The sequence below is a fragment of the Anolis sagrei genome, chromosome 1, assembly GCF_037176765.1.
Source record: "Anolis sagrei isolate rAnoSag1 chromosome 1, rAnoSag1.mat, whole genome shotgun sequence".
Taxonomy (NCBI): domain Eukaryota; kingdom Metazoa; phylum Chordata; class Lepidosauria; order Squamata; family Dactyloidae; genus Anolis; species Anolis sagrei.
This window is the reverse complement of record NC_090021.1, coordinates 294,400,460-294,422,703: the sequence shown is the minus strand read 5'-3', so window position 1 is coordinate 294,422,703 and position 22,244 is coordinate 294,400,460. Positions and strand designations below refer to the sequence as shown.

The 22,244-nt window shown below is 39.3% G+C and overlaps 1 protein-coding gene across 2 annotated transcripts in view; it reads right to left on the bottom strand.

Annotated features, from left to right (window-relative positions):
• The window catches only part of DPH6 (diphthamine biosynthesis 6), a 317,073-nt gene extending 295,757 nt beyond the window's left edge, over positions 1-21,316 (bottom strand). The window contains exons 1-3 of one of the 2 annotated variants that reach the window (XM_060759870.2): positions 21,191-21,316; positions 14,500-14,594; positions 11,299-11,492 (exon numbers count right to left, since the gene is read on the bottom strand). In XM_060759870.2, coding sequence (XP_060615853.2) covers positions 11,299-11,492; positions 14,500-14,594; positions 21,191-21,213 — 312 coding nt within the window. In that variant the 5' untranslated portion in view covers positions 21,214-21,316. The remainder of the gene's footprint in view (positions 1-11,298; positions 11,493-14,499; positions 14,595-21,190) is intronic. The other variant, XM_060759864.2, reaches the window with a different exon arrangement.
• Positions 21,317-22,244: the final 928 nt, after the last annotated feature.

Below are 22,244 nucleotides of genomic sequence, written 5' to 3'. Positions count from 1 at the left end.
TTTGAGTCCACAGGGTTCTTGGATGTGGGTGAACTACAACTCCAAGTTTGGGCCAGTTCTACCGCTGGTGGGGTTCAGAGTGCTCTATGATTGGAAGTGAACTTATAAAACTATAAAACCGAGCAACTACAACTCCCAAATGTCAAAGTCTAATTCCCCAAACTCCACCAGTGTTCACATTTGGGCATATTGAGTATTTGTGCCAAGTTTGGTCCTGATCCATCATTGTTTGAGTCCACAGTGCCCTCTAGATGTAGATGAACTACAAGTCCAAAACTCAAGGTCAATGCCCACCAAACACTTCTAGTAGTTTCTGTTGCTCATGAGAATTCTGTGTGCCAAGTTTGGTTCGATTCCATTGTTGGTGGAGTTCAGAATGCTCTTTGATTGTAGGTTAACTATAAATCCTATCAACGACAACTCCCAAATGACAAAATCAATTTTTGAGTGATGGGTCACTCCTTGGGTTAGTAGGTGTCTTATGGCTAAATTTGGTGACAATTAGTCCAGTAGTTTTTTGTTATGATGTCACTCAAAATGAACAGACCATTTACATATAGATAGATTAGTAAAGACCTGAGGTCTAAAACCCATTCAACCTTTTCAAATGGCAGCTGTATATATCCCCCAGCAGCTCTTTGATTTTTGAAACCTATACTGTCCATCTCCATATGCAGTTTTCATTGAAAGCCTGATCAGTATATGTTCTTAAGCAAGAGGTGGGGAAAGTGTGGTCTATCATGTATCATTAAACCCCAACTGCCACCATACTTCACCATATTGGCTAAGACTTATGGAAGATGCAGTTAAAAACATCTGGAAATCCTTCATCTCTGTCTCAAACAAGACTTTGGATCAAAAGAGTTCCCTATTTGTGCTTTAAATTAACAGCTCTGCAATTCTTCCATAAGTGGCATTTTCACTGAATCCAAAATAAGGCAGCAAGCATGGGGGGAAATCAAAACTCCATAAAAGAATTCAAATAAATCTTTCAAAAATTTAAAACTAATCATTCAGTACTTCTATAGTAGAAGTCTATTACGGTAATGACAGCTGAAAGAAGAAATTGTTCCACTGACAATGCCAAGTGTAATTTTTCTACATATATATGACAAGTAGCAAATTCTATAAATGGTTTTATAGGCTGAGAAAACATATTAAAAGTTTAACAGTGAGCACGCACACTGGTTATGTCCTGATTTCACTGACAGATCATGTATAAACAGGCAGACAAAAGGCAACTGTGCAGGATATTAGCAGTACATACTATACACATACAACTGAACCATGAAACTGAGTACAAGAACCAATGGTAGCATTTCTTCCACAAACATACTCAAATGTTATCTCTACAGGGTCTATATGGTTGCATGGGTACACCTCAGCTTTGAGCAAGAGAGGCCAGGGCTTACCCAAGATTCAGTTTTCTTAAAGCAAATTGCAGATTATTTACAATGCTTATGTACTATCAAATTTATTTACACAGCAGTGGACAATGTTTTGTTGTCAAACCAACACACTGAAATCTCCCCAAACACATAATGCATTGCCAATTTCAGTGGCACTACTTTAGCAACAAGAAATGGTAGTAACAGAGGTTGCAAAATTCTAGAGATGGGGGAATTAATATGCTGCCTATCTAATTTGAAATTATATGATTAAAGCAAAACTCCATACAACAATAATTTCTCCAGACTCCTCCCTACCACAACTTTAGTGGAAGTTACAGCAGCATAGGATTTCCAATAGACAGCAACATCAGCTCTGTGCCTCCTTTACAGATTTAGGTACAATGATGGTTGTCTGTCACACTAGACTTAGCTGGCATCTGTTTTTCTCACAAAAATATAAATTAAATAAACTATAAAGGAAGAGGGAAATATGAGTAATCTCCATCTATGTTATATAGCAATTATCTATAAATTATCTAAAAACTGAAAAAAAATGTCACTAAATATCCACTAGCCAGGAATTTGAGAAGTTTATCCCCAAGCATCCATGGTGACAGCATTAATTATCACAGTTGGAAGGAGACCTATGAGAAATACAGACAGCCTAGAACTCATTGCAACCCTTGTTGGGTCAATGGCAAAAGGCAATTAGCTTTAGTAGGCAATCCGAATGCAAAGGTTCTAGATCAGTGAGCCGCGAGAACAAAAATCTGGTCTGCAAACCTCATTCCTCTTTATTTATTTTTATTTTATTTATTTTATTTCCACTCCTTTTTGCAGAGCTAACCAACTCTGCTTCTTTTGATGCTAATGTTAGAGAGTGGTCCCTGGTCAAGTGGTCCCGGGTCAAAGTGGGTCCTGGTCAAAGTGGGCCCTGGTCAAAAAAAGGTCGGGAACCACTGTTCTAGAACTTCTCTTTAAGTATATTGTACTAGCTTCTTACATATCTAATCTTTAGCAAATTCTTAACCTAAAAAAATATGAGATGACGTCACTTATCACCTATCACGTAAGAACAGCAACATCAAGTCATGTCCTAGGTCGCTCTGATCAGCTCTGACCTGGACACCATGTCAACTGAAGTCTCAAAGGATGTAACACGAGCACCTGTTTGTCCGGTTTTGATGGATTCATTTCAATTGGTTCAGCTCGAGGATGTGGACAGGATCCTTGGAGAAGTGAGGGCATCCACATGCATCGTTGGCCCCTGTCCATCCTGGCTGGTAAAGGAGGCTGGGGTGGGGGGGTTGGCAGAGTGGGTGATGGTGGTGGTTATACTCCTTAAACGAAGCTGCAATAAAACTGCTGATGAAAATATCATCACTGGAACCCCACTCAACTGAACAACTTTCGGCCAGTTTCCAACTTCCCCTTTTTTGGCAAAGTAATGGAACTTGTGATGGCCTCACAACTCCAAGTGATCTTGGAGGAAACTGATTATCTGGATTCAGCGCAGTCTGGCTTTAGGGCAGGACATGGAACTGAAACAGCCTTGGTCACCTTAGTGGATGATCTGCATAGGGAACTTGACAGGGGGAGTGTGTATAGACCATGGTATCCTTCTGAGATGTCTCAAAGATATGGAACTTGGGAGCACTGTTTTGCAGCGGCTCCAGTCATTCCTGGAGGATTGTTCCCAGAAGATATTGCTGGGGAACACCTGCTCAGCCCCACAGCTGTTGCTTTGTGGGGTCCCACAGGGCTCAATGTTGCCCCCCCCCCTTGTTGTTTAACATCTAAATGAAGATGCTGGGATTGATCATCCAGAGTTTTGGAGTTTGATGTCACTTGTACGCAGATGATGTTAAACTCTATAACTCCTTTTCACCTGCTACTAAGGAGGCTGTTCAGATCCTGAACCGGTGCTTGGCAGCTGTGATGGTCTGAATGAGGGCAAACAAACCGCCAGACAAGACAGAGGTACTCCTGGTCAGTTGTAAGACCGAACAGGGTATAGGGTTACAGCCTATGTTGGATGGGGTTACATTCCCTCTAAAGACCAGGTTTGCAGGTTAGGAGTGATCCTGGACTCATCGCTGAGTCTGGAACCCCAGGTTTTGACAGTGGCCAGGGGAGCTTATGCACAATTAAAACGTGTGCACCAGTTGTGGCTGTACCTTGGGATGTCAGACTTGGCCATGGTGGTCCACGCTATGGTTACATCCCAAATAGATGACTGCAACTCACTCTACGTGGGGTTGCCTTTGAAGACTGTTCGGACGCCTCAAATGGTCCAACAGGTGGGAGCCAGATTGCTCACCAAAGTGGTGTACAGAGAGAGGACATAATTCCTGTTGCATCAGCTCCACTGGCTGCCAGTCTGATACCAAGCACAATTCAAAATGCTGGCTTTAGCTTATAAAGCTAAAGTGTTCAAATGTATCTCCCTCTATGGTCACCTCGGAGGTTAAGATCTTCAAGGGAGGCCCTGCTCTTGGTCACACTCCCCTTGCAAGCATGACTGGTGGGGATGAGAGGCAGGACCTTCTCAGTGGTGGTCCCTCATCTATGGAACTCCCTCCCCAATGAAATTAGATCGCCCCCTTCCCTCCTGCCTTCAGAAAAAAGGAAAAACATGGCTCTGGGATCAGGCTTTTGGTCAATAATGGGAGCAAGGCAATAAGATATTATACATTAATTTAATGATGACCTGGACTGGCCCTGGAATATGACCTGCATTATGTGATTTTAATTGTTGTTTAACATTATGTTTTAATTGGCTGGTTTTAATGTTTTTGTTTATCCATTGATGTATCTATACATGCACCATTAAATTGTTGCCTTTGTAAGGCCACCTTGAGTCCCCTTCGGGGTTGAGAAAAGTGGGATACAAGTATGGTAAATAAATAAATAAATAATAGGTCACCATATAATTGTTCAATACATATCCTGAATGCTCCCATAAAGCAAGAAGCCATCAACCTATCAATATGGTACTGACAATCGCAGTGCTGTGTAAACCATATTATAAACCACAATGACATGTAAACCATATAGTGCAAGTGATCATAAAATGCATAAGCTACATTTGTGGAAGGAACAAAAGATGGCTGAAAACAATGAACAAGCTTCAATTTTAAGACAGACCCACTGAATCAATGAGGCTTACATAAGGTGTCAACTCATCATAGAACAGTAGATTCGATGCTGTATTTTACTTCAGACTATCAAAAAGTTTCAAATCATATATTTTCTTGTATTTAGTCTAAGGCCCAAGCCTCTCCTGGATACAAATCATATAAACGCCACTGCTACCAAAACATAATCATGCTGCACATCATGACATTGCACTATCACTACCTACAGCCAAAGATAAGCAACAAAGAGAAAATACACAAATAGAGGCCAACTAGATGCTACTTCTGTTGCATAGTTTGCCCTTAAAGTTGATGTTTAATAACTAAAAAATTGCCAATGCAGGATGGGGAAGACAGATTGGGATCATGGTAACATAACACTTTGCCCCATCTTGATAATAATTAGGTAGATGTACACTTGCTATTCACAATGAGTGTCCAAAGAAGGATTGTTCTTGTCTTCATCTGAGGTCATCATCCTGCTCTCTGACCACAAATATATGAGGTAAGCAACGATAGTAGAGACACTATACTGTTACAACATTTCACATCTATGATGGCCAAAAAACACAGCCAACCACAAGTCATTGCCATGTTTCACCACTCCCAAAAAGAGAAAAACCTAGATTTCTTTGCTTGTTTTAATGAGTAGCTTTACTCTTTTGTGATTCGGGTAGATTTAGCAGTTTTACATGGATTGGTTAGGTTTTTGCTATGTCAGTATCTTACATTATGATGCCTGTCCTAGAAGTTTAATTGAAGAGTGGTTGATAAGTTATACAAGTTGAATAAATAAACGTTTCAAGCTTCAGAAAACTCTTTTTCAGCAAAAAGAAAAATCAAAGCACAAGATGTCTTTTTTAGGAGTATAGTCATTACAAAAGATTCTCTTCACTGATTCCTAATGTCTGGTGATTACACACAGGTCAATAAGAACTATATAACTCAAAAAACAAGTCTAAGCTATCTAAAATCATTACTTTCTAAGAAACATGTAATGTTTTTCAGTATTACAATTTTTTGCTCCTTCAAAGACAGACCAACTCTATGACTGAAGTGACAAAATAAGAGAATCAGAATTTTAAAAAATATCCCTATTTTGGACATATCAGAAATAATAGTTTAAACTAAACAGGATCAATGTATTGTCGAAGGCTTTCATGGCTGGAATCACTAGGTTGTTGTAGGTTTTTCGGGCTATATGGCCATGTTCTATATGGCCATGTTTTCTAGAACATGGCTATATAGCCCGAAAAACCTACAGTAACCCAGTAAACAGAATCAGTATGTAAAAAAGAAAGAAAGAAAGAAAGAAAGAAAGAAAGAAAGAAAGAAATGGCCAAGTCGTTCTTCCTCTTGGTAACCTAGACCTTGAAAACATTACCATTTTGGTTGCAACCCCAGAATCTTCCATTATGAGAGCTGTAGACCACAAAAGTAACCTTTCCAGGTTGCATACTAAATCATCGTTTAGGAAGATATGATCATTACTGCCCCAGAGGACCATACTTGAGTAACTGTTTTCTAGAAGGTATGTTGAAGTTTTGCCATTGTCACTCACTGGTGGGGAACGGAGTGACTGAGGAGACAATTCAGACTCTAGAGAAGGGTAATGATCTCAGCCTGGTGGGTTTGCTCTCTAATGGAGTGAACCTATCTCTTTCTAACCCAAGGACCTCAGAGCAGGCAGATATATATGGTGTGAATCCCCTCACCTACCACTACCACTACTTAAGTCTTAAAAGTTACCCAACATAAGAGGTTTAGGACACAGTGTAAGGGCAAGTGAAAATCCCTTTGTATGCTATCTATTCAAGAAAGCATAAATCACACTTATGCATACATAGTTACTCCCAGTGTACAAGTCAGTATGTGCTAATTAAAAGGGGCATAGATAGATTGCACTAGGAGTTTGAAACAAAGATGGATAGCAACCAATCATAAATGCTGTAGCTGTGGATATTATGAACCAGCAAGGGACGGTACTAGATCACTTTTGAAGAAACTTCCAAATTTTTGAATCTATGAGAAGCCAGTCCAAATGCAAAAATACATCTGGAATGCAGTGGTTATAGAAAGGGGCTGGGTGTACATTTTGTATATAAACAGAATAGACATCTACTCTAGACAACCAATTATGTGCAACTTTGACCATAAGAAAATTGGATCAGGGCCTTCTTCATTTTTCTAAGAAAATAATAACCTGATATGATGACTTCCTTTATGTTCTTTCCTCCTATAAATTACCCAATTATTTATTGACATATGCAAGTTTTCAAGTGCAATTTTAGAACTAAGATTTTTAAAATGAATGTGGCTGTAAAAGCATGGTTACAGAATGTCTATCATTAATGCAATTGATTCCATATATTTATATCTTTAAATTTTCTTGCAGTGAAATTAATATCTGCTCAGAACAAAAAAACACCTCACTTATTTAGTCCAAGACAACTTGATAACATCTCTTTCAACTATAGTTATAAATATCGTGCATAAACTTCCAAAGCTGAAGTTGTCAAGATTTAACATTAGCATTAATTTGTGTCATAACTGACTGTTATTCTCTGGATAATAGCAAAGTATTCAGTCCATGCTGTCTGAAGGAAAAATGAAAAGAAAGTTTGTCCTGTCACTAATCATTTAATTAAGTCGATCAATAACCCATTCTCTTTTTACTTTTTATAGCCGGAACCTAAGAAATATTGTGCCAGAAGGGAAGAAATCTGAACAAGTATTCAAAGAATCATGTCTACATATCACACTGAACCTGATTCTACAATGGATCTGCAGATGGACAGATGCCAGAGCCACGATAAACAAAGATTTCAATAGCAATGAAAACACGGTTGCCAACTAGATCCAAACTGGACAGCCAATTAATTAATACCATCTCTATACTCATCCAATTACTGAAAATAAGCCAACAAAAATTGTCATATCAAGTACATTACTGGACTGATTACTGGTCAGGCAATTAAGTAATATAGATACATGCACCCAATTACTGAACATAAAACTAACAGTGGAACATTTCTTGGACTTCTGATCACAGAAGATCTAAAAATGTGATCTCTAAAGAAGAATGTGAAATTCTCGCCACTTTTCTTAGGCTTCATAAAGATCTTTGAACATGCTATCTATAGTGAACCCGTTTCCAACCTGTCAACAATGGAGCTCCTTTGCAGAAACAGGGTTTTCCTAAGCTACATAACAATGAACATGGAGCAGTGGACAGACCTCATTATTATTCCACATGACCTAAAAGGGCATTGAACGGCACAAACAATCCCAGCCTGCTTATTGGAAAAAATAGAGGACAGACTGCACTCTTGGTGCTTGGAGTACACTACTTACTGACAGCTTCAATACAGTACTTTGAAGTCCTCGTCTACTTACAGAGAGACCTTCTCATAAGACTCAGGCCAAAGGATGTGAATTTTCCTAATCTCACATGTAGCGTCACTTGTATGTGTTCCACTTTATTGGTATCACAGCATCTTGGGTGTTGTGCTTTTTGGAGAGTAACCATACAACTATTCTTTGTTGCTCCCCCTCAATGTTTGTCCCTATAGTACACTTCCCCCTGTCTGTTTGAAAACCTGTTTTACGACCCCGTTTTTTAAGAGCCTCTCCCTCACAAATAATCTGTTCCACTCTTATCTTACCCTGAGTTTTTAGCATTTTATCTTGTACATGTGGCCCGCTCATTGTCACTGTGATTGTGAATGATTTTTCATTGTATTTTTACATTGTTTACTGTATTCTTATGTTTTATTAATCTTATTGTGTTGTTTGCTTTTTGCTTTGGTTTCTATTTTATTGTAATACACTGTTGGGCTTGGCCTGACGTAAGCCGCACCAATTCCTTGTTGGGGAGATGGAGGCGGGGTATAAATAAATATTATTATTATTATTATTATTATTATTACTACTACTATCATCATCATCATCATCATCATCATCATCATCATCATCATATTAGTAGGCAGCCAGGAAAGATAGTTCAGAACAGATAAAGGAAATTGAATCAAGTGCCCAAGCCTATTATCTGTGCATAATTTCTTCTCTCTCAGACATGAAAGATACATAGTACGGTATGAAGCCCAGTGTTTCGTGTGCTACTAACCCTCAACCAGGTATCTATAAGGTATCTATAAGCACAGTAGAAAACTCCTTACCTGTGATGCTTCCTATGCCCCAAATTATGAATTATACTTGCAGAACTATCAGCATTGATCCCATGACTAAGGTTTTGAATTGCCACCATAAAAGTATTTCAAAACAAATTGGAAAATAGCAAAACTCCTATTAGTTCCCTGAAATCTGGGTGATAATCAGAATTAAGCAAGAATTGAATGAACGTTTTGAGCTCTTGTTTTTGTTCTAGATGTTTAAATACCAACAGTATATTTCCTAAAGCATGTGTGAAATCTAAAAATATTCTTCTGAGACTCTTCACAGATTTCTCTAAAGCTGGGTGCAGCTCAAATGTGCCATTGTTCTATAAAGGAAATCCAAGTTTAGAAACAACATAAGGATTATTATATTCTGAGCGATGGAGATGGTTTTCAACAAAAAAAAACCCATACAATTTCTCTGCAAGGAGCATCCTACTTGAAATTCATCCTCCCTTAGCTAATACAATAGTACAAGTGGAAGAAATACAGGTTTACACTGTGTCACGAACAGTAACACAAAACATGACAATAAAGCAATACAAACATAAAACAACAGCCTTGTCTATAATTAGACTGCCTAACTACCTACTACAGTAACAATCATGTTTTCAGAACTGAAAATCATGATTCCGATTCTAATGAAACCTAGTTTTTAAACCACAGGATGCATACAACTATTTTAATTTTTTTTCTTATGTGTCAGAATTTTCATTTCCTCCCCAAAAGAGTAAATCACAGCATAAACTGCCATATCTCTGCCAACCCTGCAGATTCAGTGATTCTTTGTACCCAGGAGCACTCAGCTAACTACATAGAATTTTCTGCTTCCCTTGATTTTCTCATTCACTTCAGAAGATGCAGAAAAAGAGAGAGTAAGATATGCACATTGAAAGATGCTATCTACACTGAAGTATAAGGGAAATCCCATTCTTATAGGACAGAGCTTTTGAAACTGTGTGTCATGACATGTTAACATGTTAGCTTCAGCGTGTAGGTGTATTGCATGATCATAATGAGAAACCTCTGAGTCTATGTGAAACAAGCAGTAAATCATACAGTATATTCTGACATTTTGCAATTATGATTTATGTATGTGTCTGCATATCTTATAAGGGGTTGGTTAAATCACATGTTTGCTAGCAAATCTGTATTCCTGTGTCGCGAAAAGATGCTTGTTTAAAAGCAGTGTCACCAACATAAAATGTCTGGAAAGCTGTGTTATAGAAGCTCTGTCAATACAAAAGATAAAAGATGGAACTACAGATGAACACAATTAGAAAGCAATGCTGACCAAAGATTTATGTGTTCAAATTTTGAGATCAGGTACTTTCCCCTGTTCATTCTTTCAAAGATGTCCAATAGAGTCTTGTTTATCCAACATAAACAGGCCAGCAGAATGCTGGATAAGTGAAAATGTTGGATAATAAGGAGGAATTAAGGAAAAGCCTATTTAATGTCAAATTACGTTATGATTTTACAAATTAAGCACCAAAACATCATGTTTTACAACAAATTGATAGAAAAAGCACTTCAATACATCGTAAGTTATATAGTAATTACTGTATTTACGAATTTAGCATCAAAACATTGCAATGTATTGAAACAGCTGTGGATCCGGGCAGGTGGCAGACTGCATTGGATAATACAGAATGTTGGATGAGCGAAGGTTGGATAAGCGAGACTCTTCTGTATTGGTAAAGAGATGAGATGCTTTACTTCCAATTTCAAGCATTATGTCTGAACCTTGGTGTGGTTAATTCTAATTATGGTTAGTTGTTAAAGCCAGTTTGAAACTAGCTTGTTTCAACTGATCATAGTAAATATTGCTATTTGTTCAAGTTTCCATGTAATACATATTTTTAGTTTAAAATGGAAACAAACATCTCTCTGTTCCTCCTCCCAGAAACCAGAGTATGGAAAGTGAATGTCCAAGGCTATCTGCAACTTATTCATGACAACGATTATATTCAACATTTGAACTACACCAATATATTCACTTTTTCGAAGGACTAGCTACCATAAAATAAAAAATCTAGGTGAAACGATCAATCACAATCCAGGATCTCACCAGCAACAAAACTGCAATTGAAAAAGTACTTGTAATGCTTTCAGGAAAGAACATAATATAAATAATAAATTCTGTCCTCTTTGATTTCTTTTAAAATTCATGGGCTCCTTCATGGAGAATACGTGCTCCCTACAGTTAAGTACAGAAACAAAAGAGACAAAACATAAGAAATTGGAAGTAAAACATAATATATCAGCAATGTAAAACCTGGCAGACATTGAATCATAAGGAGAATACTATTCTTCTTATGTATATCTTTTGTACTTCTTAGCATAAATCAGTTTTTACTACTATAATGGGGTCTTTAGCCTGAAGTCGGAAAGCAACAATAAAGTGCAGAATAAGCAATAAATTAAGACCCATTTCATCTAAGTTTATTTTCAGTGGGAAACAGGATACAATGCAAAAAATATAGGTGAATACAAGAGACTAGTGACTACAGGCAGATTTCAAGTCCTTGGCCTGAGTATATTTAACCCTTCCTTCTTTTGAACATTTAAAACTGGACTTGCCACATTACATACCTTAACAAGTTTGAGAAGCTGATAAAGGTCTTCAACTTCATCCCCTTCGCACTTGGTATATATTCTCCCAGTGTCCTTACTGGTGCCCTTAATAGTATATCGATAAAGAGGCAAACCCATTGCTTCAGCATACAGGTCTATAGCATGGTGACCTACAGTTTGATACATATAACTGTCCAGCTCATCTGTGTTCTCTGAAACATATAGAAAAGTACAATTACCTAATTCATATAAACCATTCCAATTGACTTAAACTTACAGTATCTCTTTTTATGCACACACATATGTATACAAATATCTGGATGACGTATCCCAGCATCTTAACAAGTACCAAATATTTTGCGAGTTGCTTCTCATATTATTCCAGTGACCTCAATAGACATTGGGACTTTTATAATTATAGTGGCACAATGGCCAGCATGTGATGTAAGAAAAATACCTGACGCTAAACCCAATTGCTAGTTTCTACATGAATTCTCCTGCTCAGATGCAAAGTAGTAAGTAAGCTCTCATATAAATCCTATTAATATTGTGAGATTGGGTATATTCTAGTTGGGTTAAAAGAGAGATGATGGGCCCATCTACACTGACACTATAATGCAGCTTCAAGGAAAATTGCAACTGCAGTGGCCACAAAACACACACCACCAATCTGTGCTGTTGTGCAGATTAAAGGGTATACAGCATATTAGGGAAACATCTGAGTGAAGCCCTCTTATGTGCAGCAGCAGAACCCAATATATCCCAAATCCCAGAGCAAAATCAGCTCCACATAATGTGAAGTGCATTGCTGACACCCACCACTGAAGCCAGGTTCCATGGTAAATATAATCACCTTTATGACCTCAAATCAGTTCCATATTTGTCAATCTAATTATCCAGATAGTTAAACCAGTTTATCCCAAAATGGTTCCAAGTTATATTTCAATGTCAGTGTAGATGTGCCCTAAAGATGTATCTGCACTATAGAATTAATGCAGTCTGACACCACTCTAAATGACATGGCTCAATGGTATGGAATCATGGGAGTTGCAATATTACTAAGTCTTCAGTCTCCAGAAAGGGCTGGTGCTAACAAAACTACAGATCCCAAGATTCCATAGAACTGAGCCAAGACAGTTAACGTAGTGTCAAACTACATTAATTCTACTGTGTAGATGCACACTGAGTCTAAATATTTATTTTTAAAAGATCTTATTCTTCAAATCAGCCAAGTTGTTGTTGTTGTTGTTGTTGACGTAACCTCCTGGCCAAAATAAAAGTTTTTTTGCCCCTTTAGTGATGATACCTTGTGTATTTCACAGGGTAACAATGCCAATTAACTCCATTTCAATTCCAAGTTACAACACATCAGAATGTGGAGAAGTCCAAAGATGACAATTACTTCTACAAGGTTTTGTATTTATTGATACAATGTAATATTTTATAATGCCAACATTAGTTAAGAATTAGCTACAATGTATCTTATTACTCCCAGAAAGAAATACATGAAGAGAAACACTATTACTTTTAACACATAACGTCTGAGCTCAGATTAAAAGTAGTCATGACCCACATCTTAAACAAACATCTGAAGAATTCCCAACAAAGAAACACATATTAGAAACACAGGTTGTATGTTTCAGAGACTGGAATGACATATGTTCTTGAATTCATATGAAGCTGTCTTACAGTTCAGAAAACCAATGCTTAATACCTAGTCTTTGTTAGATGTTTCTCATGTTTGGATCTCAACGTTTTAAGTCAATATCTTTACAGAGAATGGACCAATTCAATAAGATGCTTATGAAATATCATTACTAAACATCTTTTTACAAAACAAATGCATACAATTACATTGAATTACTGGTTCATGCTGAAGCTAGATCCTTGCACTAAAAGTACAACTTGGTGCACACTTGAGGAAACCTAAGACAAGTGAAAACATTAAGCAGCAACAACAAAAATGACAATATACAGAAAATTCCAATCTTGGGTAACAACTAGGCTTGTTTGATCAAAGAAAAAAATGGTTCAAAGCTCGTTTCGGATGTAGGGGGCACTGACAATTCGGTTCGGAAATAATTTCCGAATTCCCCCCCCCCCCCCAAAAAAAAAATATTCGGATTTTTCCATAATTTTTGAAATTTCTGAATTGCTTTGTCAATGGCGGGCGTGATTGCACAATACGCGAAAATCTGCAAACGGAACAGGGAAAACTTCTGAGGATTCCCTCTCCCTCATTTTTAGACCACTACTGACAAAAGTTGCCACTGTGGTAGAAAACATCCTCCTCTGTCAGCATACTAAATTTCAACATGTTTAGGTGATCCATGGGTTTCAGACAATTTTTAAAGTAATTTCAATAATCTAATAATCTGAATCTAGTAATCTGACTGCTTGTGCAAGGAGCATATTAGGAGACAAGGGGATTTCTGATATCCCAAAGTATTAAGTCTAACCCAAAGTCAAAGGAAGGGTAGTCAAAGTTAAAATCACTGCTTCTAAAAAGGAAATTGGCAGTGGCAGGCAAGAGAACACTTGTCCCAGCTGCCCTTGTGTGCTACCCTGCACTTCTTCCTTCCCCACACACAAGCGGAAAGCCAAAAAAAGCCTCGCAGGCAACAGGCCTGCTAACAGCCGTTCTCCCCTGTTGTTCCCTTCCAAAAATTTTTTGTTCTCTTCCCTAACCCTGTTGTTCCCTTCCCAAGAAATGGCACCTTTTCCACCCAAGCTCCCTCCGTGTTCGCTTCTTGGGCTCGCAGTGAGCCCACGAGGCATGCGCAGCCCTTTTTAAAGTGCAATGGCTGCCGTGCCGAAACCACACTCCTCCCCACATGGTTTCCCCTCATTGGCTGGAGGCAAGCATCCCAGCATGCAAGCTGCTGCTTGCCTCCAAACACTGAGTCACTTCTGATTCACTTCCTGAGTCAGAACAAAGATGGCGATAGTGGCTTCGCAAGGGCAAGGATACTTCGGGTTCAGAAATCGCTTCAAAAAGGAATTTGATCCATATTTAATTCGATTTACGAATGTTCTGACCGAACCTAACCATGCCTAGTAACAACTGATGACTTGTTAGTAGAGGCAGGTTTACCCATCACAACAAACTGCATTCTAAAAATCTTGCCAAGGGTGTGTTGTAATGTGAAAATATGCTAAAAACATAATTCCCAAGCAAAATGGTCAGGGTTTTGCCATATAAAAAGTTTGAATTCTCACCTTTATTTTCAGGAGGTCTTAAATTGGCCAAGGCAACAATCTGATGCCCAGCAGCAACACACTGCATCATATTGTAACAGCTGTCTTTTCCACCACTAGAAAAAATAGTGTATGTTCAATTAATTCAAAAACTAAACATACTTTCTTCTAAAAACAACCATGTAATCATACTGATATACAGATATAAAAATGTTTATACATTTTATTTGTTTAAACGGCCACTTTAAAAATGCTTAAGAAACTGAAAAATATCATGCTTGTCATTTAAATGTAACACTTATGTGCTACATCTATTGCCTAGGTACAAGCACCTCATGGGAAGATGGGGTTTCACACATGTAGGGGCTGCCCCATTATCTCTAATGTCACAAAAGTCTTTTTATGTCTGCATAATTATTTTCCACAGGGAATAAAATAGGAAATGATAGAGAGTTCATTGGAAGAAAGTATATCATGGTGTTTTGGATCATGATGGATGTTTCCCAGGTAGAGGATGTTTGTTGCAGAGGGTGGCTTCCTAATACTAATAATTTTCCCCAAGATTATTATGCATTACATTCATACAGGTCACAGGTTTGCATTTGCCTACAAACAGAAAGTTTGCGTTTAGCCATCATAATGTCTTTTGAGATCTGTAATTGCTACTGTAACAAACAATTCACAGAACAAGAAAGGTGGGTTGACTTTTTTAAAAGTCTATTATATATTGAAGAGTAAAAAATTTCTGAGGTTTTGCAATCCTAGGATATATATATATATATATATATATATATATAGAACTAACGTTATGCCATTCTGCCTGAGTGCAATTATTAAAAACAAACCTTGAGCATAAGATAGTTTTCTGCAATCAAAGCAACAAGCCTGAAAAGCACTTAATGTTACACCCCCCATTTTCAGTGACTTCTCATGGGGTTAAACTCAAATGCAAAACAATGTTGTGTGGGTGCAAGACTGCCATCAGAGACAATTTTACTGGTAAGGACATTAGACTATGAAAGCTACTAAATACCAATGCACAAATGCTCGGTTCTTTACAGATAATACTCCTAGCTTTAAAAAAAGAAAATGTTCAATTTGCGATTCCTTCTCAGAGCATTAATATGACTGCGCTCTTTAAAGAGAAGTAAGCACATACAAAGTGCAAAAAGCAAAATAAGAGAACAAAAGTAGTATACTTAAAACTATGTTAGTTCTCCTGAATTTGAAGGGACAGGTCACAAGTTTAGACCTGATTGTTTGAAAGGATAGTTACCAAGTTTGTTAACTTCTGTCAAGTTGACTCTGACTTATGACCATCCTATGAATGTGAGACTTCCAGTTCTTCCTATGAACAGCCCTGCTCAGATCTTGCAGACACAAGAACATGGCTTCCTTGATTCAAGTCTATCCATCTAAAATGAGGTCTTCCTCTTTTCCTGCTACCTATCAAGCATTATAGTATGACCCCCATATCTGCCAGTGATATGTTCCCAGACTTATTAGGGCAGATATGGGCAAACTTCAGCCCTCCAGGTATTTGTACTTCAACTTCCAGAAAAACCAGCCAGTTTACCGTCTGTTAGGAATTGTGGAAGTTGAAGTCCAAAACACTCTAGGGGCCAAAGTTTGCCTATGCTTGTATTAGGGAAATATGAAACCACAGATAATAACAAACCCTATTGAAATTAATTACCTCCCACAGAAAGATTGAACTGTAGGACTGAAAAATGCCTAGAGAGATGTTGCTTCAGATGAAGTTAAGTGAAGTTAAGTGTGCCAATTCTATGAATATAGGTTCAAAAGGCTTTCATAGTGCGGCATGTCTTCTCATGATATGTCCAAAGAACATTTGCAAAAGTCACGGCCCTGGGCCAAATCCATGTAATTTCATGTGGACCTCCAGATGCTGGACTACAACACCTGTATTCATCATCATTAGACATAGTGACTAGAGCTGAGGGGAGTCATGATACAGTAACAGCAGGAAGGCTGCGGTTGATCTGTTTAGTAAGGAGAGGGGTTTGAATTTAGACACAAGGATAGTGAACATGATGTCTGAGTTTAAAATGTCCTTTAACCTTTCCCCAACCTCAGAGCCACAAGTGCTGCTGGGTTGTAATCCCCGTTATCTTCAGTTCACATGGTGGATAATCAAAAGTGATGGGGGTTGTCATTCAAGAATAACTGGGGTTCCAAATTAGGTAAAAACTAAAAAGGCCTGAATGATATGTAAAAAATTAAAGTTGGCCTTCTGTATCCACGGAGTGTTCATCCATAGATTCAATGGTCCTTTGAAAGCAACCATAAGGCTGGCCTTTGATGAAAACATCTTTGACACCCTGGTCCAAAGCCTAACAATCTCAATTTAATCATGTTGGCTTCTAGGGAGGGGTCAGACTTGACATGCTCTAGATAGGACAGGAAACTTCAGACAACTGCATCATCCAGAAATATGCACATTTATGGAGGAATAAACCCTTATATATGGTCTCCTTCACAATTTTGGCAACTAAAATGGAAAACAAAAGAAAAGTTGAGGATGGTAAAAGAAAAAGTAATCCTAGGTACATTTTGAAAGAAAGTTGCAAGTGATCCCCAAAAGGCTCAACATGTTTATGTTTACTTATGCGAAGTTTACTTAACCTAGTACTTTGTTTCCCATATACACATTGGATTGCTGTGAGTTTTCCAAGCTGTATGTCCATGTTCCAGAAGCATTCTCTCCTGATGTTTCACCCACATCTATGGCAGGCATCCTCAGAGGTTGTGAGGTCTGCTGGAAACTAGGCAAGTGAGGTTTATATATCTGTGGAATATTCAGAGTGGGAGAAATAACTCTTCTCTGCTTGACGCAAGTGTGAATGTTGCAATTGACCACATTGATTAGCGTTTGCATCAATTGCAACATTCACACTTGCCTCAAGCAGACAAGAGTTCTTTCTCCCACTCTGAATATTCCACAGATATATAAATCTTACTTGCCTAGTTTCCAACAGACCACACAGCCTCTGAGGATGCCTGCCACAGATGTGGGCGAAACATCAGGAGAGCATATTTCTGGAACATGGACATACAGCCCGGAAAACTCACAGCAACGCATTGATTCCAGCCATGAAAGCCTTCAACAACAAATATACACATTGCTAATCTTGTATTAATTGCTGAAGCATATCAAGTTGCTCTTCTGTTTTGTGGCATAGGAAATGCCTCTATTTCAAAACTATTGGTATTCTTCCCTTGTTATTTCTGCCTCTGGTGCTTCTTAATATAGGCCCCTTCTACACCGCCATATAATCTAGATCAGGCATGGACAAACTTCAGCCTTCCAGGTGTTTTGGACTTCAACTACCACAATTGCTAACAGCCTATCAGCTGTTAGGAATTGTGGGAGTTGCAATCCAAAACACCTGGAGGGGCAAAGATTGCCCATGCCTGATCTAATTATCAAAGCAGATAATCCACATTATCTGCTTCGAACTGGATTATATGAGTCTATACTGCAATATAACCCAGTTCAAAGCAGATCATCTGGATTTTATACAGCAGTGTAGAAAAGGCCTGGGGTATATCTCTATTCTGCCTTTACCTCCTTTGATGGACTTCTTTCATGGAAGAAGAAAGAAAGAAGCAGTGGTTTGGGAAACACAAGGCTTTTAAATGAAAGATGACAATGTCCAAACCTTTATTGAAAACTGACAGCTCAAGAGTTTGAAAAAATTGTTCTGGTTTCTTGTACAAGCACCTCACCTTTTCATATCATGGCCATTGTGGTATTCTAGCCCAGCACAGCCCCAACAACACTTTTGTATTTTTTGTTTAAAGTAGTGTTTCTCAACCTAGGGGTTGGGACCCATGGGGGGGTCACAAGGGGGTTTCAGAGGGGTCGCTAAAGACCATTAGAAAACATATATTTCTGATGGTCTTAGGAAACCCTTTGCCAGAGAAGGCTGAAGATCTCTCCGCCTGTCGTTCTCTTCCTTTTTGGAAACAGATGGCGAATCCTCTCTCCAAAAGCCCTCCTCTGCTGTGATTGGCCGACCTCTCAGCTGGCCTCTCAGCCAAGGGGAGGGCTGTTTCTGAGACTCCAAGCGGGGAGGGGAGAGCAGGCGTGCTTGGTGCATGGCAGCATGTTGCGCATGTGTAGATGAGGGAGAACGTGCAAGGCTGGAGGGAGGCTCGTGCCAAACAGCCCCTTCGAGGCATAGGGCAGTGGTTCTCAACCTTCCTAAAGCCGCGACCCCTTAATACAGTTCCTCATGTTGTGGTGACTCCCAACCACAAAATTATTTTCATTGCTACTTCATAACTGTACTTTTGCTACTGTTATGAATCATAATGTGAATGTCTGATGTACAGAATGTATTTTTATTCACTAGATCAAATTTTGCACAAATACCCGATACACCCAAATTTCAATACAGGTGCAGTTGGGGAGGGGGGGAGATTGATTTTGTCATTTGGGAGTTGTAGTTGCTGGGATTTATAATTAACCTACAATCAAAGAGCATTCTGAATTCCACCAATTATGGAATTGAACCAAACTTGGCACACAGAATTCCAATGACCAACAGAAAATACTGGAAGCATTTGGTGAGCGTTGACCTCGAGTTTTGGAACCTGGATCAAACTTGGCACAAAACTCAGTTTGCCTAAATGTGAACACTGGTGGAGTTTGGGGAAAATAGACCTTGACATTTGGAAGTTGTAGTTTCTGGTATTAATGGTTTACCTACAATCAAAGAGCATTCTGAACCCCACCAACAAGAGAATTGGGTCAAACTTCCCACACAAAACTCCAATTACCAGCAGAAAATACTGTGTTTTCTGTTGGTCTTTGGCAACCCCTCTGATACAACTACAACTCCAAAACTCAAGGTCAATGCCCACCAAACCCTTCCAATATTTTCTGTTGATCATAAGAGTTCTGTGTGCCAAATTTGGTTCGGTTCTATCATTGGTGGAGTTCAGAATGCTCTTTGATTGTAGGTGAACTATAAATCCCAGCAATTGCAACTCCCAAATAACAAAATCAATCCCTTCCCAACCCCACCAGTATTCAAATTTGGGCATTATGGGTATAAGTGACAAATTTGGTCCAATGAATGAAAATACATCCTGCAGATCAGATATTTACATTACGATTCAAAACAGTAGCAAAATTACAGTTATGAAATAGCAATGCTTCCTCTTCATCCTGGAAAGAAGTGACGAGCGGAGTGCCATAAGCAGGGTTCTGTCCTGTTCAACATCTTTATTAATGACTTAGAACAAGGGTTAGAAGGCATGATCATCAAGTTTGCAGACGACACAAAATTGGGAGGGATAGGCAATACTTTGGAAGACAGGAGCAAAATTCAAACCGATCTTATCAGATTAGAGAGATGGGCCAAAATTACCAAATGAAGTTCAACATTGACAAATGCAAGATACTCCACTTAGGCAGAAAAAAATGAAATGCAGAATGGGGGACACCTGGCTCAAGAGCAGTACGTGTGAAAAAGATCTTGGAGTCCTCGTGGACAACAAGTTAAACATGAGCCGACAACATGATAAGGCGGCAAAAAAAGCCAAAGGGATTTTGGGCTGCAATAATAGTATAGAATCATAGAATCATAGAATCAAAGAGTTGGAAGAGACCTCATTGGCCATCCAGTCCAACCCCCTGCCAAGAAGCAGGAATGTTGCATTCAAATCAGATGGCCATGCAGGCTCTGTTCAAAAGCTTCCAAAGAAGGATTCTCCACCACACTCTGGGGCAGAGAGTTCCACTGCTGAACAGCTCTCAGTCAGGAAGTTCTTCCTCATGTTCAGATGGAATCTCCTTCCTTGTAGTTTGAAGCCATTGTTCCTTGTCCTAATCTCCATGGAAGCAGTAAACAAGCTTGCCCCCTCCTCCCTGTGGCTTCCTCTCACATATTTATACATGGCTATCATATATCCTCTCATCCTTCTCTTCTTCAGGCTAAACATGCCCAGCTCTTTAAGCCACTCCTCTTAGGGCTTGTTCTCCAAATAGTATAGTGTCTAGATCCAGGGAAATCATGCTACCCCTCTATTCTGCCTTGGTTAGACCACACCTGGAATACTGTGTCCAATTCTGGGCATAACAATTGAACGGAGATGTTGACAAGCTGGAATGTGTCCAGGGGAGGGCGACTAAAATGATCAAGGGTCTGGAGAACAAGCCCCATGAGGAGCGGCCTAAAGAGTTGGGCATGTTTAGCCTTAAGATGAGAAGGCTGAGAAGAGACATGATAGCCATGTATAAATACGTGAGAGAAAGTCATAGGGAGGAGGGAGTAGGCTTGTTTTCTGCTACACTGGAGACTAGGACATGGAGCAATGGCTTCAAACTACAAGAAAGGAGATTCCAGCTAAACATTAGGAAGAACTTCCTGACTGTGAGAGCCGTTCAGCAGTGGAACTCTCTGCCCCGGAGTGTGGTGGAGGCTCCTTCATGGGAAGGTTTTAAACTGGATGGCTGGATGGCCATCTTTCGGGGGTGCCTTGAATGCGATTTTCCTGCTTCTTGGCAGGGGGTTGGACTGGATGGCCCAGGAGGTCTCTTCCAATTCTATGATTCTAATGTTATGATTGGGGGTCACCACAACATGAGGAGCTGCATTAAGGGGTTTGCCATTAGGAAGGTTGAGAAACACTGCCTTAAAGCCTGGAAAACAAGCAAGTTGTCCAAGGAGGGTCCTGTTACCTGATCAAAGCCACTACTTTCATGCTGGAGCTGTTTCCTCCCAACCCACGTTGCTTCCCGGCTTGTGGCTGCTGGAGGCGGGCCTTCCTCCCTGGGCCTGTCTATAAAGCTGCCTTAGTAAAAAAACAAAACAAAACACTTGGCTACGTTCGGTTCTGGTGTTTATTTCGTCGCTCCTTTCAATGCTTACTGAACAAAACAGGCAAAGCCCCGCGGCTGCATGAAAATAACCGTGCTAAACCTCAGGCAGAAAATTGGACACCTAAGAAAGGGCAACGAGGCCGCCCGGACTGAGGGCAAAGTGAAAGCGCACGTGGGTGCTGCTTGCCTGGCAGCTGCGCAAAGACTGATTTGAAGGCAATCTGTAGCAAGAGAGAGACTGCTAGGCTTTGCTTGTGTTTTGCTTCCCTTTATTTGTATATACTTTGCTTACATCTCTTTTGATCAGCTTGCTTTTCAATATATATTGTATTTGATCTGGAGTCTTGTATGGCATGGCTTTATATTTATATACAGTGGGTGCATCTACACTGTCGAATTAATACAGTTTAGGACCACTTAAATTGTCTTGGGTCAATGCTATGGAATTAAGGGAGTTGTAGTTTTACAAGTTCCTTAGCCTCCTCTGCCAAAGAGTCCTGGTGTCTCACCAAACTAGAAATCCCAGGATCCTATGAGCACTGGCAGTTAATGTGGTCTCAAACTGCATTAATTCTACGTCACCTGCCACGTGTTGCTGTGGCCCAGTATATGTGTTTTGTGTGTGTATATGTGTTTTGTGTATTATTTGTGTATATGCATATATGTGTGTGTGTGTGTTTTTGTTTATATATGTGGTTTTGCACATGCGTTGTAATGTATTTTTTTTTAAAAAAATGGGCTTTTTAAGTCTCTTTCCCTGTATTTTTCATAGAATCATAGAGTTGGAAGAGACCTCATGGGCCATCCAGTCCAACCCCCTGCCAAGAAGCAGGAATATTGCATTCAAAGCACCCCTGACAGATGGCCATCCAGCCTCTGTTTAAAAGCTTCCAAAGAAGGAGCCTCCACCATA